We start from the raw sequence: 16,355 nt of genomic DNA on the forward strand, positions 1-16,355 counted from the left end.
GGTGGAAGAAAGTTTCCTAGCAAAAACTTCTGAATTAGAAACTGTGTACTTCTTCCTACTTACATATGTTTGTTCCCAATTTGTTTCCATGTGAGTCAGCAGAGGTGAGTTACTCTGCATGTATCTAATCATTTTTGCGGGTACTGCCAAATATCAATAGTAATGACAACAAAAATGATTATTCACTGTATCTGTATAGACATTCACAGTTTAAAACTGAAGTATGGCTGCTGTAAAATACTATGTTACAGGTGTATAATATAGTAACTCACAATTTTTAAAGGTTATACTTCATTTATAGCTGTTATAAAATATTTGCTATATTCCTTGTGTTTTACAGTATATCCTTAATAGCTTGTTTTATACCTAATAGTTTGTACCTCTTACTCCCCTACCCCTCTATTGCCCCTCCTGCTCCCTCCTGGTAAATGTTAGTTTGTTCTCTGTATCTGTGAGTCTGCTTCTTTTTTTGTTAAATCCACAAGTTGTATTTTTTTAGATTCCACATATAAATGATATCATACAGCATTTGTCTTTCTCTCTTAAGTCCATCTGTGTTGCTGCAAACGGCAAAATTTCATTCTTTATGACTGAGTAGTATTCTATTGTGTGTATGTTTATGTGTGTATGTGATATGTATATATCATATATGTTGGTATACATATCATATCTTCTTTATTCATTCATATGTTGATGGACACTTGGGTTACTTCCGCATTTTGACACTTAAAAATAATACTGCCATGAACATTGGCGTGCATGTATCTTTCTGAAGTAGTGCTGCTCTGAGTGTTGAGGTGTATGCATGTTTTTGAATTGTTTTTTGTTCGATATCTACCCAGAGGCGGAATTGCTGGGTCATACGGTAGTTCCATTTTTACTTTTTCTGAGCTATCTCTGTGCTGTTTTCTGCAGTGGCTGCACCAATTTGCAGTCGCCCTACCATTTGTTATTTGTGTTCTTTTCTAACCATTCTGACAGTTGTGAGGTGATGTCTCATTGTGGTCTTGAGTTGCCTTTCTCTGAGGGTTAGTGATGTTGAGCATGTTTTCATGTGGCTGTTGGCCTTCTGTGCTTCCTCTTTGGAAAAATTAAGACATTCAAAGTTTTAAACACATGAAATATCAATGGAACGTCACTCATGGTGTAAATTCCAGATGAAAACATGACAGGGCACCACTCTATGTTAAGGGTAGAGACTGTGTATGGTTTTTTTCTTTTAAGTTTGAGGAAGATGATTCCTTGTATTGTCTTTAGGAGGCAGTGGGGTGGGAGAGACCACAAGAATGAACATCCCTTTGTCCATTAGACTTCTTTAATGTTACAAAGCCTTTCTTCTGTCAAGGACCACTGAAGCAACATTAAAAAGACCAGAGACTACTTCCATAGGAAAGCAGTACGTTTAGTCTTTCAATGGGAAACTATGAAATGTTCCAAGAACAACAGATATGAAATTCTAGTCAATTAAGACAAGAAATAACAAGGTATGTGCTTCGTTTCTGTCATTTAGACTTACAGGGGTAAGGGAGCCAGATGAAGATCAAACAGGAAAGAGTCATATGGACGAAAACAAAGGTAAAATGAATCCAATAAAGGGGGAAAAGGCTGACGTGTACACACTGCTTGTTTATGGAGAAGCACATACGCAAACAGAGAAACCACAAACAAACTCATGCCTGTGAGCATTCACTTCCCACCCTGGTTCCCAGAGGGCTGCACAAACACATTTGCAATCATGGGCTTCTGTGAAATAGCATCCTTATTTATCTTTTCAGGATGCCCATGCTCAGTCATGTCGGACTCATTGCAACCATTTGGACTGTAGCCCACTGGGCTCCTCTGTCCATGGGATTTTTCAGACAGGAATACTGGAATGGGTTGCCATTTCCTACTCCAGGAGATCCCTCCTGACCCAGGATCAAACCCAAGTCTCCTGCATTGCAGGTGGATTTTTCACCCACTTAGCCATTGGGGACGCTTCCTCTTTTCAGTCTATCACCAATTATACTGCAAACACCTTGAGAATAGGGGCATCTCATTAGATGTTTGTGAAATTGAAACATTTTTACCTTCCCTAATTCTACACTTTGGAAAGTCTAGGTGCAGCATAGGCATATTGTCTTCAGTACTCACCACGAGGCTATTAGGACAAGCTCCCCGCTACGAGTTCGCCCCTCATCCAGCACCCAGGTCACCTTCTTGGTCTGCTCCAGAGCACACTGTTCAGAAGCAAACTCTGGGCAACATCCTATATAATCTAGTTGGGATTAGATTTTTTGTGTGGTGCATAACATAGCTTCTCACTTGCTTAAACTGTTGTTGTATTTGGTAAAGTACTACTTTTGATCATACTGGCAAATAAGTGAGTAATGTAAGAGAACAGAAGCAAATTTTCATTCCTTTATTCAACTGGTACTCAGTTGAGAGCAACTATTCAAGCATTGTGCTAGAGACTATGCATTAGCAATCTGTAAGGCCACAATAGTTCTTGCCCTCATTTACTTATCATTTTGTGGGAAGAAAACAATAAAATAATGATTAAAGTGTTCTGATGGAAAATACCACTTATTCTCAGATAACTACTGATTTATCCTCTGCCTCTCCTTCCTCTTTGTCTCTTACGTTTTTGTTCTCTCTTTAATTCAGTTCATGGGAGAAAGCAAAGACAAGAACTCCTTCCCTTTTAGGTTAAAATTCCAGCACTGGCCAGCTCTAGGCAAGTGTGACCATTGTTTTCCATAGTCCTTCATTCAGTTCTGACCAAGATTTCTGCCCAACTCCCTGAGCTCTTTTTCAACTGACTTGGGATTGTCTGCTCCTTTAATGTTTTCTAAAAAACTGTTGGGGCAGTTCTGGGAAGTTAATGGGAAACTAGTTTCCTTAAGAAAGAGAGGCAAACAAAAATGCAGCTCATCCAGCCAGCAGTTCCAGCTTCTTCCTCTGCTGCTGGGATGAGAACCTGCTCTATTCAAGACAGGGTGTTAGGCTGAGCTACAAAGACAAAGATGGGACACTCTCTGCCCTCCTAAAGTAGTGTGTGATCATTGTAATTAGAAGGGAATACATGGTATTCAGTGTCTGGAATGTTTGGGGAGAGCTTCATGGAAGAGGGGCCTTGAGCTCTGGGGATTACTAAGCTAGTCTGGGTAGCATACAGACATGGGCCTCCACTCTTGGACAGGCAGTGATGGAGTGTGGTATCACAAGCAAGGCATGGTATAGACACACTGTAAAAGGTTGGAAAGGGTCATGAACATTCAGAAGACCCATTGTGTCCCACTGGATTAGACTGTGTGTGCCCTCATTTATTGGACCATGGAACAATAATGCAGCATTTGATACAATGAAATATTGGGGAACACCATGATCAAAATGGTGATTGGGGAAGTTTATTATGGTAGCTGTGTACAGGTTGATGGGCTTCCCTGGTGGCTCATGGGTAAGGAATCCTTCTGCCAATGCAGGAGGCTGAAGTTTGATCCTTGGGTCAGGAAGATCCCCTAGAGAAGAAAATGGGCCTGGGAAATCACATGGACGGAGGATCCTGGGGAGCTACAGCCCATGGAATTGCTGAAGAGTCAGATAGGACTCGTTGACTGAACAATACAGGTTAATAGGCGGTAAGAGGGAGACCGGTTAGAAGGTAGAGCAGTTGTTCAGACCTGGGATAAGAACCCAAAGTAGGAAAGTACAGAATGAGAAGGAAGGGAGCACTGGACTCTGTCTTGTCATTTGAATGGCGCTGGAGTTAGCAGGAGTTTACTGTATGGCCAGAAAGCGGAATGCCGCTGACAGTGCCTGCAGCAGAATGAAGCAAAGGTTTCAAGATCAGAGGAGTAGAATTTATTATAAAACAGTGCTGCCTCTTTCTGCTCCTGAAAATCTGAGAGAGGGAAGCTATAAATATGTGGGGATGCTGTTATTCTCTACAGACAGGATGGCATTATGCTGTGGATTTGAAAATATTCACAAGTGCCTCTTGGAATGTAGTTTTCCATGGATCAATGTGGTTTGTGTTGAAAATGCATATATATATATATATTTCATCAGTGGTTTTGCTTTTAAAATGAGGTAGTTAAAGACTTTTTTTCCTCTTAAATGTAAAATGCTAACTTAATTTAATCTTTGCAGCATGGGAATGGGATATTAATGTGGCTGAAAACAGCTGTTTATTTTTTGTGGGTTTGACCATTTCAGAAACTTCACATTTATGAAAAATATTATTACTGGGGAAATAAATTTGAAACTGTGGTCCAGCTTCAATGAGGACTGTATAGTGTTTTTCCATTCTACTGCTTAAATACTCCAAAGATTCTATGCCTCAGAGCAGGGACTTGTTATAACTGTGCTGCATAGGAAAATAGGCACTCTGGAGTGCATTCTGAAGTGGTTTCCCCATCCACCTCTGCATGGCTGTTCTTGGAAACCAACTCTTAGTTTAGCCCAGTGGAGTTATGTGTTTGGAGAGGAACTGGCTAGTAGCATGCAGCTCCATGATTGTGCAAAGACAGCTAAAACCACAACTGCTTTTAGTGCCCCCCCCTCAAAGAATGGGAAAGCATTTTGGGGTATGGGCGCCTCAAAAAGATTAATTATACACTTACGTGATAAGATTTCCAGTTCTCTCTGACCAGCCTATTTATTTATTTTGTTTTGATTAATTATCCCAAGATGAAGTTTTTATCTAAGTTAAGTCCGATTCCCAAAACATTTATCACTTTTAGTTTGAAGACCAATGCTCTGTGTTCTTCCATCACCACACAATCTTTTTGCAGTTTGGTATTATGAGGCTTATGCGAAGAAACTCACTGTGTTGAGAATGAGGGAGATGACTGTCCAACTCTACTCTGCATTCCTCAGACTGATGGGAGGAGACCACTCTTAAGGGCTTACACGGACTAATGTATATTCAGAAAAATTATCAGTGAGGGAGACTTGAAATCCAGTCATGTGAGGGAGACTGGGTGGTTGGTCTGCAGAAAAGATTTAAATGCTAACAGAGCTGTGGTACTTCACTGCTGCTGGGGCAGACACTGTAGCTTAACTACCTGGCATCCAGGCCTTTTCCTGGGGAAATCTGTTATGTGCATGCTGGAGAAGGAAGGAAGGTTTGCTTCCTATGGTAAAAGTTGAGGGGTCAGATTTTCCTCTCACAGGTCTTGCCACCTGAGTGTGAGCAAGAGTCCTTGGTTCAGTCTATTAGGCAAAGGTCCATTGACAAAGCATCTAGAATCCAATGTTATATCCAGACTTGTGGAGGAGACCTCAGCAATGGTCCTCACTGTCTATTTCACTTGGCGCTTGGCTCATTCCCACCTGGATTCTCAAATTCTAATAGAGATTAGGAATATGTAATCCTAAAATAGATTTTGTGAGTTCTCTAATACTTTAAAATTAATTCCTTTCAATTAAGTTAGTTCATATAGGTTTCTATTGTTCAGAAACAATAATTCTGACTATATAATTGCTTAATACCAGTAATCTTTTCTTGTTTCCAGCTTGAATTCTTAACTTGAATCCGAGGATAGTGTTCTGGAAACTGTATGTTGAACTGTGTGTAGAATTTCATATATTTATGCACTCAGATGGGGGAGAGAAGGTTCATAGCTTTTATTCTATTCTCAAAAGGCTCTATAACCCTAGAAAGGCCAAGAACCACTTATGTACAGGATACAATGTAAAACCTTACTTAGCATAACATATAAAGCCCTTATAATCTGACCTCTGCCTTGTTCAGTCACTAAGTCAAGTCTTACTCACTGTGACCCCAAGGGCTGCAGCACGTCAAGGCTTCCTTGACCTTCACTGTCTCTTTGGGTTTGCTCAAACTCATGTCCATTGAGTCAGTGATACCATCCAACCATCTCATCCTCTGTCACCCACTTCTCCTCCTGCCTTCAATTTTCCCAGCATCAGGATCTCTTCCAATGAGTTGGCTCTTCACATCAGGTGTCCAACTATTGGAGCTTCAGCTTCAGCATCAGTCCTTCCAATGAATGGTCTGGGTTCATTTCCTTTAGGATTGACTGATTTGATCTCTTTGCTGTTCAAGGGACTCTCAAGAGTCTTCTCCAACACCACAGTTCTAAAGCATCAATTCTTCGGTGCTCAGCCTTTGTTTATGGTCCAACCTTCACAGCTGTACATGACTACTGGAAAAACCGTAGCTTTGACTATATGGACCTTTGCTGGCAAAGTAATATCTCTGCTTTTTAATGTGCTGTCTAGATTTGTCATAAATTTTCTTCCAAAGAAAGAAAAGACTTCATGGCTGCAGTCTCCATCCACAGTAATTTTGGAGCCCAGGAAAATAAAGTCTGTACTGTTTCCATTCCCCCGCCCCCCCCGCCGCATCTCTTTGCCATGAGGGATGGGACCAGAGCCGATCTTAGTTTTTTGAATGTTGAATTTTAAGCCAGCTTTTTCACTTTCCTTCTTCACCTTCATCAAGAGGCTCTTTAGTTCCTCTTTGCTTTCTGCCATTAGGGTGGTATCATCTGCATATCTGAGACCTCTGCCTACTGCTTTTTATCTTTTACTGTATTTCTTGTTGCTACTGGTCTTCATCCTCTTTCTATGCTACAATCATATCCAAGTCCTAGGAATTCTTTAAAAAGCAACTTGTCCCCATCCAAGTACTAACCAGGCCTGGTCCTGCTTAGAGCACCTCATGGTTTTTGATCTCCATGTTTTTGTTCATGAAGTTCCTTCTGCCTTAATTTCCCATTCCTTTCACCCTACCTTTTAAGTGGTTTGCTGGACACCTAACTCATCTTTTAGACTTGGGTGGTTTCACATTTCACTGGTGGACTCTGAAGATCATGACCACTATTCCCCATCCCTCAGCCTACATGCTTCCAGCATTGCCAGTAACTCTGTCAAGCTAGTAGCTGGTATGAATGTCTCTTTGCCCTCCTGGGGCATTCTCCAGAGTCACTGAAAGTTGCTGTGCTGCCCAGGCACATCTCTGGGGAGAATTTAACCCCTCTAGGGGCAACGATGGCATTGTTTGTGAATAAAAGACCCAGGCTTCCCTTCCCTTGCATAGGTGGACCTGTTCCCTTCCAACAGGTTGGAACCATGGTTCTCCATGGTTCTTCAAAGAGACCCCTGAGCAATTGGGCAGTGATTGTTCACTGTGGTGACTTGCATATTAAACACCTTTATTGACTCATTGGAAAAGACTCTGATGCTGGGAGGGATTGGGGGCAGGAGGAGAAGGGGATGACAGAGGATGAGATGGCTGGATGGCATCACTGACTCTATGGGCATGAGTTTGAGTGAACTCCGGGAGTTGGTGATGGACAGGGAGGCCTGGCATACTGCACTTCATGGGGTTGCAAAGAGTCAGACATGACTGAGTGACTGAATTGAACTGAGTAGACTATTACTTCTTTTTTTTACTAAACATTTATTTTATTTTTTTATTGTAGTAGGAACACATATGAAATCTATCCTCTTAATAAATTTTAAGTGTACTATACATTATTGTTCACTAGAGGTGAATGCTGTACAGTAGGTCTCTAGAGCTCATTCATTTTACTTAGTTGAAATGTTTTGTCTGTTTGTCTACTGATGATGAACTCTCTACATTTCCCTCCCCTGGTCTCTGGGAACCACCATTCTGGCCTTTGATTTTATGACTCTGATGATTCTAGCTAACTCATATAAATGGTACTTGTCTTTCTTTGTCTGGCTTATTTCACTTGGTATAATGTCCTCAAGAGGTTCATCCATATTGTTGCATATTGTACAGTTTCTTCCAATTTTAAGGTTGAATAATATGGTGTTGGAGAAGACTCTTGAGAGTCCCTTGGACTGCAAGGAGATCCAACCAGTCCATGCTAAAGGAGATCAGTCCAGGGTGTTCATTGGAAGGACTGATGTTGAAGCTGAAGTTCCAATACTTTGGCCAGCTGATGCAGAGAGCTGACTCATTTGAAAAGACCCTGATGCTGGGAAAGATTGAGGGCAGGAGGAGAAGGGAATGACAGAGGATGAGATGGTTGGATGGCATCACCGACTCAATGGACACGGGTTTGAGTAGACTCTGGGAGTTGGTGATGGACAGGGAGGCGTGGCGTGCTGTGGTTCATGGGCTTGCAGAGTTGGACATGACTGAGTGACTGAACTGAACTGAATATTCTATTATGTATACATCATTTTTCAATCCATTCATCCATTGATAGACATTTTGCTTCTACAGCATAGCTATTATGAATAGAGCTGCAATGAACATGGATGTGCTAATAATTCTTTGAGATCCTGGGTTTAGTTCTTTAGGATATATACCCAGAAGTGAGATTGCTGGATCATAGGATAGTTCTATTTTTAATTTTTTGAGGACTCTGTGCTGTTTTCCATAGAGGCTGCACCATTTTGCATCCCCGCCAGCAGTGTGCAAGGGTTCATTTCTCCACATCCTCACCAACACCTGTTGTCTTTTGTTAAGACTATTACTTTTTGAGAGTAAAGAGCTTATCTCATTCATTGTTTCCCTTGGTATTATTAATGAAACTGGCATAAAGTGAATCCTTATCCATGTGTAAAAAACATAAGATATGAGAGCTTTCTTCAGATCTCTCAAGGGCTGTCTTGTGTTTACAAATGTCTGTGGAGCAGAAATAAGACCAAAGAGTAGAATTTACAAGCTATGGACATTTCTTCCATATGGAACTCTCAATGCACCGAAGGGAGGGGACCTTCCTTAGTAGCAGTGGTTTGTTGTTGCGTGATGACTCACTTGGTTTGTCCACTTGTCTGTCTCTAGCCAAGAATTCCTGTAATAGCGAGTTTTATGGCAAATGAGTCCCACACACAGATGCCTACAGAGACCAGGCAGACATGTGAACCAGTGAGGCAGGCCAGGCATAAGATAATTGGGAATGGTGGGAAGTACATGGAAATACACTGCCTGCCCTGTCTAAATGGGCTGGCTGCTCCTCAGCTCCAGCCAACAGTTTTGCAAGAAGGTAGGTTCACCACTGCCAGGCCTTTCATTTTTTTCAAGGGAAAACAGAAATCTGGATTCTTAAAACTTCTCAGTTTAAAAAGTATGTGGGTCAAGAAAGCATCACTGTGGTTCGTTATTGACCATGGTTGTGAGTGTGCAACCTTTGTGTAATGTATGTAGCAGAGGATGTTAAAGCCTCAGGTGTGAGGACAGCCTCCTTAAGAAACTGGCCTGGGGTCTGATCAGTTTGCTCCCTCCAGCCCATAAACATACTCTGCCTGTTCCCAGCTTGGGCCTTTGGCCATCCTGTCCTCACAGCAAGGAAGCTCTGTGGCTCTGGCACTTCCCACTATGGCTCTTTTTCCCAAAATCCTATCTTCTTGGTCCACCTCTAATATTTCCTGCTCTTGAATATCCACTGCACTTGGTCATTGTCCAGTGGTCTCATAGTCTGTGTTATTTAACTGAGCCATAAGTCTCTCATAGTAGGGGCTTCTATTTCACATGTCTTTCCTGTCATTTGTAGCATAGGGTTCTTGCAAGAAAGATGCTTGCTCCTTGGAAGAAAAGTTATGACAAACCTAGGCAGCATATTAAAAAGCAGAGACGTTACTTTGCTAACAAAAGTCCATCTAGTCAAAGATACGGTTTTTCCAGTAGTCATGTATGGATGTGAGAGTTGGACTATAAAGAAAGCTGGGTGCTGAAGAATGGATGCTTTTGAACTGTGGCTTTGGAGAAGACTCTTGAGTCCCTTGGACTGCAAGGAGATCAAACTAGTCAATCCTAAAAGAAATCAGTCCTGAATATTCATTGGAAGGACTGATGCTGAAGCTGAAGTTCCAATACTTTGGTCACCTCCTGATGCTGGGAAAGACTGAAGACAGGAAGAGAAGGGGACGACAGAGGATGAGATTGTTGGATGGCATCACCGACTCGATGGACGTGAGTTTGAGCAAGCTCTGGGAGTTGGTGATGGACAGGGAAGCCTGGCATACTGAAGTCCATGGAGTCGCAAAGAGTTGGACATGACTAAGCTACTGAACTGAACTGAACTTGCTTTTCTGAAGCTGAACTTCCAGTGTTGAGAGATAAGCACAGGCCACTGAACAAATAAGCATAAGAAAATTGGACAGTATTTGTGAGAATAAATAAAATAGTTTGGGGAGAAAAAAATAGGATGGAAAGAATATGTGTGTGTGTGTTTGTGTGGGTGTGATTATTCTGGGTTGGAGATGGGAGAAGGTCTTCCTGATGCTGTGACATCTGAGACTTGAATGACTATGAAGGGCTAGCCATGTCAAGATTAGGGGAAGAACATTCCAGGGCAACAGAACAGCTGATGCAGTGGGTCCAAGGCAGGAGCCTGTGTGGTGAGCTGGAGGCTCAGCAAGGAAGTCTTCAGGAAAGGAAATTTTAGAACTAGCAACTAAATTATTCAAGTGAATTTATTGTACAATTATTACTGTTTAAATGTATATGGCTGTGATCATTTAGATCTCAGAATCTCTGCCATGATTTCAGGATCAGATTCAGTAATTACCAAAGATTCACAGAGGAGAAAATGATTGTGTTAGAATTCATATGATATATCCTACTTTGAAGCCTCAGATTTCCCATGGATAGGATAGGACACTGGCAGTGTTTCAGGAAAATGGCACCTGGTATTATGTTCTTTTTTTAATATATAAATTTTATTTATTTATTTATTTTTTACAATACTGTATTGGTTTTGCCATACATTGACATGAATCCACCACGGGTGTACATGCGATCCCAAACATGAACCCCCCTCCCATCTCCCTCCCCACAACATCCCTCTGGGTCATCCCCGTGCACCAGCCCCAAGCATGCTGTATCCTGCATTGGACATAGACTGGTGATTTGGTTCTTACATGATAGTATACATGTTTCAATGCCATTCTCCCAAATCATCCCACCCTCTCCCTCTGAGTCCAAAAGTCCGCTATACACATCTGTGTCTTTTTTGCTGTCTTGCATACAGGGTCATCATTGCCATCTTTCTAAATTCCATATATATGTGTTAGTATACTGTATTGGTGTTTTTCTTTCTGGCTTACTTCACTCTGTTGGCATTATGTTCTTAAACTGTTTTTGTGTTGGAAGTAGTCATATAGCAGTGAGCATTCATGCAGTAAGAAACAATTCCTTCATCCTTTAATAATTGCCCTCAAGGATTATAAGAGAGATGAACATGCATTTTAAAAGTTAACTGGACAAGGACAAAAGCTCTGTCCACAGAGTTTCAGATTTTCCTGGATTTTCTGGTATCTACACAACAGAGACCTGCTGAATTGCCAGCATATAACAAGCCAGAACCCTGGATCCAGAGAGCATTTGTGATGTCCAGCCAATGCAGAACTGCTTTCCCTCCCGAAGGGTGGTCTCCAAATCTGTTGTAGCCTTTGGCAAGATGTTTGTATCACAACTGAAAACAGATGCCCTTTCTGCCCTTTCCTTTGTTGTCTGAGTTACTACTGTTCAGGGGGTGTGAGCCATGGCAGTCTCTCACGCACCTTCAGAACGCCCAGCGAGAGTCCTCATTAGACATTCCTGTCCTGAAGCCTTGCTGTGAAACACTCGACAAAACAGAGTAGACACAGTGAGGTGCTAGTAATCTGCTCAGTACCTTCTGAATGTTTCTTATCACAAATCAGAACACTAGTCCTGAGGTTTAATATAAAAAACCCCCACATCTCTCTAGATAGTTTCTGCTTGAGAATATTTAATCCTAAAGGAAAAATATTTAATCTTGAAGAACTATGTAGTCCTAGAGGAAAACCAAAGCATGCTCTTGCTAATGGACTGTTTGTTGTTGTTGTTGGTATTGAATTATATTATAGGATATATTTGTATTATATATATATATATGACATTGACATTCCAGAGTATCAAAAATCACTGTAAATTCTTGATTAAAAGGGGCTTATTAGACATAAGACTGAATATAATGTGTAGACTTTGCTTGGATCCTGCTGTAAATTGACTGAAACTGAAACAACTGGGAAAATTTAAATACGGATTGAATATGAGACGATGTTAAGGAATCATTGGTAATTTTGTTAGATGTGATAATGATACAGAGGTTATGTAAGAAAATATCCTTATTTTATAGAGTTGCACTCTGAAATATATAGGAAGGAAATGTCACATGTGTAATTTATTTTAAAACACTAGCAAAATATTGAAGCAAATATTGCAAAAAATTATTGTTCAGTCTAGGTGATGGGCATATGGAACATGCTATTGTATTTCCTTTGTTGTCCTGTATATAATTTGAAGCTTAAAAAATTGCTCTGCAGATTGTGACATAGCAGAGCAATTTGTCAGCTAAGTAGCACTATTTTACAATGTTAGTGGATGTTGCTTTATTGTGCCTTTTGTGCTGCAGCCATAAATATCAGTGGACCTGGAAAGTAGATGATTTTTTGGAAATGAGACATTACAGTATATTGAAATACCGATATTCAATCTTTTCTTCTTATGTATGTCCTCCACCCTACCCTTGTGCTCTCATTTTGCAACTTGGCCCATGATTAGGGAGGTGAAATAGTTCACAAATAAAACTGAAACAAATAGAATCCTAAAGCTAGAATTTCAAACATTTTGTTTCAATGTCAACTTTTAAAAAGAATATTTTTAAACTATAGTTACCAATGTCATTTTCCTCCCTTTCAAAATGTGTATTCTATAATCTGGATTATATTCAGTTCAGTTTAGTTCAGTCGCTCAGTCGTGTCTGACTCTTTGTGACCCCATGCACCACAGCACACCAACCAGGCCTCCCTGTCCATCACCAACTCCTGGAGTCCCCCAAACCCACGTCCATTGAGTCGGTGATGTCATCCAACCATCTCATCCTCTGTCGTCCCCTTCTCCTCCCACCCTCAATCTTTCCCAGCATCAGGGTCTTTTCAAACGAGTCAGCTCTTCGCATTAGGTGGCCAAAGTATTGGAGTTTGAGCTTCAGCATCAGTCCTTCCAATGAATACTTAGGACTGATCTCCTTTAGGATAGACTGGTTGGACCTCCCTGCAGTCCAAGGGATTCTCAAGTCTTCTCCAACATCACAGTTCAAAAGTATCAATTCTTCGGCACTCAGCTTTCTTTATATACATGGATTGTATTAACATGCATAAAATTATTGGTACTGTCTAATGTAGATACATGCCTATCAATGGCCCATCTTTTCCTTTCTCTATTCAGGGATTTTGAAGGAGTTCTTGTTAAATCTACTAGTGCTTTTTCTTTAGACAACTTTGTTGCAGATGCTATGTGCCAGTATTGGGTATTGTTAAGCTTTCTTACCGTAAGATATTTTGATACCTAGACCCTAAAATAATATATTTTAATATATGACAATTCTCAATAATATGTAATATTCCCATTTCCATTGAACCTATTGATGGAAATAAATTCACACTGCAGTGTGCACTGAGTCACATGACCTGGTTACTGATGGAGCAAAGCATGTTGTTGTATTTTTATCCCCACCTACATTTAACTTGTAAGTTCATTTATTGTCTTGTTTTTCATCCTATGTAGTATCAGTAGTTGCAGATTCAATACCAAAGGGAATCTGGCTGTCCCCTTTCCTCAACTTGTACATCTTTAGTAAGCTGTGAGTATTGGCACTGTACTTTTTTTTTTGATAACAGTGTCTAAATGGAGGCATCTTGATTTTGAACTGGAGTTAAATCATCCTTCTGAATGCTCAGCAGTGAACGCACGTTGTGCACTTGTCATGTAAGGCACTGGTGAAGGCTCTGTGGAGTACAAGGTTGCAGGCTATCAGATGCATGGAACCAGGAGACCTGGTTTCTGTCTTCAGGAGTTGGCAAACTTTGTGGAGACAATTACTATGGAAAGTATATGATAAGTATATGAGTTATGAGAGTGGTACTGTGGAGGGGAAAAAAATGTAACCTAAAACTTTAATATAATTTGTTGGTTGTTAAGTATGTTGTCATGCATTTGTTATTTTTTAATATAAAATTATAAAAGCACTACTGAAAAAGCAGTAATATTCTAGGAGAGAGGAACCTGGAGGCAGACCCTGGAAGAGAGAATCATGTAGAAAAGGCTACCTTGAAAGCATGTTCAGTGTCCTTCAGTTGGGGGGACAGGGCCAGCTTCAGGTGGCTCTGCAAGGAGGGAGCCAGGGAGAGATCCTACAACTTCACTCTCCTCCCTCCCACCTCTCGTTGATCTTCTCCCTTTTTCTAATCTAAAGGCAAGGGAGCCCGCTGGTGTAGTCCATCCAAGTCAGCCTCCTGGGGCAGATAGCAGAGTAGATAAGGGCAGAAAGTAGAACAGTTATCATCCTCTTCTCAAAATATAACAATATGAGGGGAATGCTTGGAGGGAGTTCTTCATAGAATCATAAAATGTTAGAGCTGGAAGGATCCTGAAAAATAATTTTCAACTTCATTTTGAAGATGGGGAAATAGAGCTCTATAAAAATAGCAACGAGTACAGTGAGTTGTCACATGACAGACCTTTGGATTCTTAGCCCAGGCTTTTCCCAGCAGGACAGGCAGATTAGCCTCTGTGTATTTTTCAAGTTTTTCCCTGAGGCACCACACTTACTCAGCCACTGTTCAGCATGGGTGAAAATGGTAAGAAGGTTTTGGTTGTTATTCAAGGGAACATATGAGTACTATAAACACAGCCATTGCAGTAGGACATGTTTCTACAACTGAAGTAAGAGTCATTCCGGATAATCTGGAAGGCACAGAAATATGTCAAGGAGAAAGTAAAGCCACCCACAATGCACCACAGAGATGATGACTGTTAACATTTTGGTGCTTTCTTATAATTTTTAAAAATTAAAATGTACAGTTTTATATTTTATGTTTTCACTTAATAATGAACAATTTCCCATGGAGTAGTAGGATGCTTTAGTAGCAACAGTATAGCATAATATTTTTAACAGATGTAGCATGATTTTAAAAATATTTTCTGTTGTTAGCAATGTGGATTCATTCTTAGTTTCTGTTGTGATAAAGAATGCTACAGTATATACACATATATACATGTGTTTTTTACACACACACATACAGAAGAGTAATTGTGCTTATCTCTAGGAAACATTTTTATAAATAAAAGTTCTAGTATAAGCATTTTCAGGGGTTCTTTCTGGTGGATCACAGAGGAAAGAATGTGGCTCTGGGGTAAGAAGTCATGACTTGTTCTGCTCTGCCACTTTCTAGATGTGTGAACTTAAAGTAAAATTGACTTGAAAAGAGTAATTTAGACTATAAGGAAATCTTTCAGAAAGACCTATTTAAAATCTAAGGTATTAATAATAAAGACAGAAATGGAAGTTCTCAATAACTGTATTTTTCTTTGCAATGACTTGTCCAGTAACTCTTTTTTTTCTTTTGAATTTTTTTTTCCTGGCCAGTAACTATTTCTAACTCTGTCCATATAATCTTCCTTCCTAAGTGCTCACCTTCAAACTCTACCAGCGGGCAAAGCATGTGTACAGTGAGGCTGCGAGAGTGCTCCAGTTTAAGAAGATATGTGAAGAAACACCTGACAACATGGTCCAGCTGCTGGGGGAGTTAATGAACCAGAGCCACATGAGCTGCCGGGACATGTACGAGTGTAGCTGCCCTGAGCTGGACCAGCTGGTGGACATCTGTCGGTGAGGCTGAAAGAGCAGTGTGGCGGGATGCTACCAGGGAAACTATTTAATGGGGAAAGAAAGTGGGATTCCACCAGGGAAACTGTTTAATGGAAAAAAGCAGCATTTTTGTAATCTTCTCAGTGAAGGAAGATCCTTCCCACTTTGTATCAGAGGGTTTGTCTGTGACATACAGCTAGACTTGTTCCCTTCTGAAAATATGTAAGATAAAAGACTGGAGACTCAACTCCATGGCTTTATGAGGTTCCAGGTTTGGAGTCAGTTCTTCAAACATCATAAAAAAAGACTTTTCCATTTTTGGATGATGTTTCAGGGAGATTTTCTCAGACACAGACCCTGTTACTTTCTCATGGTATTTTAGGCAATGGTTTCCACTACACTGCAGCTCCACCAGCATCTCCTGTTTGGTGTCCTAAGTTTAACAGTTTTATTCAAAAGAGGAGAAAGAAAGGAAAGAGGACCTCAAGCCTAACAGAAGTGTATCAGGGGAGAGGATGCTGTAGGAATTACTCAGAGGCAGCATTTCCTGTTTTCCAGGTTTAGGTTAGACAGTTTGGGGAAAAGGATTGAAGAAAGTCCAGTTTATGAATGGACAGTTGAAACACAAATGTAAAGAGGATAACTCTTTCATAAAGCCTGAGAACAACATCCTTATAATTGCTGGAGAATGGGGATAATAGAGTAGAATGGTTCCTTTACCCAGAAGGGAACTCACTGACCTTGGAGGACAGA

General features: G+C 40.6%; 1 protein-coding gene across 4 annotated transcripts in view; it reads left to right on the plus strand.

Annotated features, from left to right (window-relative positions):
- GALK2 (galactokinase 2) overlaps nucleotides 1-16,355 on the plus strand; it is a 154,690-nt gene that overhangs the window by 129,166 nt on the left and 9,169 nt on the right. For all 4 annotated transcript variants that reach the window (XM_005685796.3, XM_005685795.3, XM_018054176.1 and 1 more), the window contains one exon: nucleotides 15,422-15,623. In XM_005685796.3, coding sequence (XP_005685853.2) covers nucleotides 15,422-15,623 — 202 coding nt within the window. The remainder of the gene's footprint in view (nucleotides 1-15,421; nucleotides 15,624-16,355) is intronic.

The sequence above is a fragment of the Capra hircus genome, chromosome 10, assembly GCF_001704415.2.
Source record: "Capra hircus breed San Clemente chromosome 10, ASM170441v1, whole genome shotgun sequence".
Taxonomy (NCBI): domain Eukaryota; kingdom Metazoa; phylum Chordata; class Mammalia; order Artiodactyla; family Bovidae; genus Capra; species Capra hircus.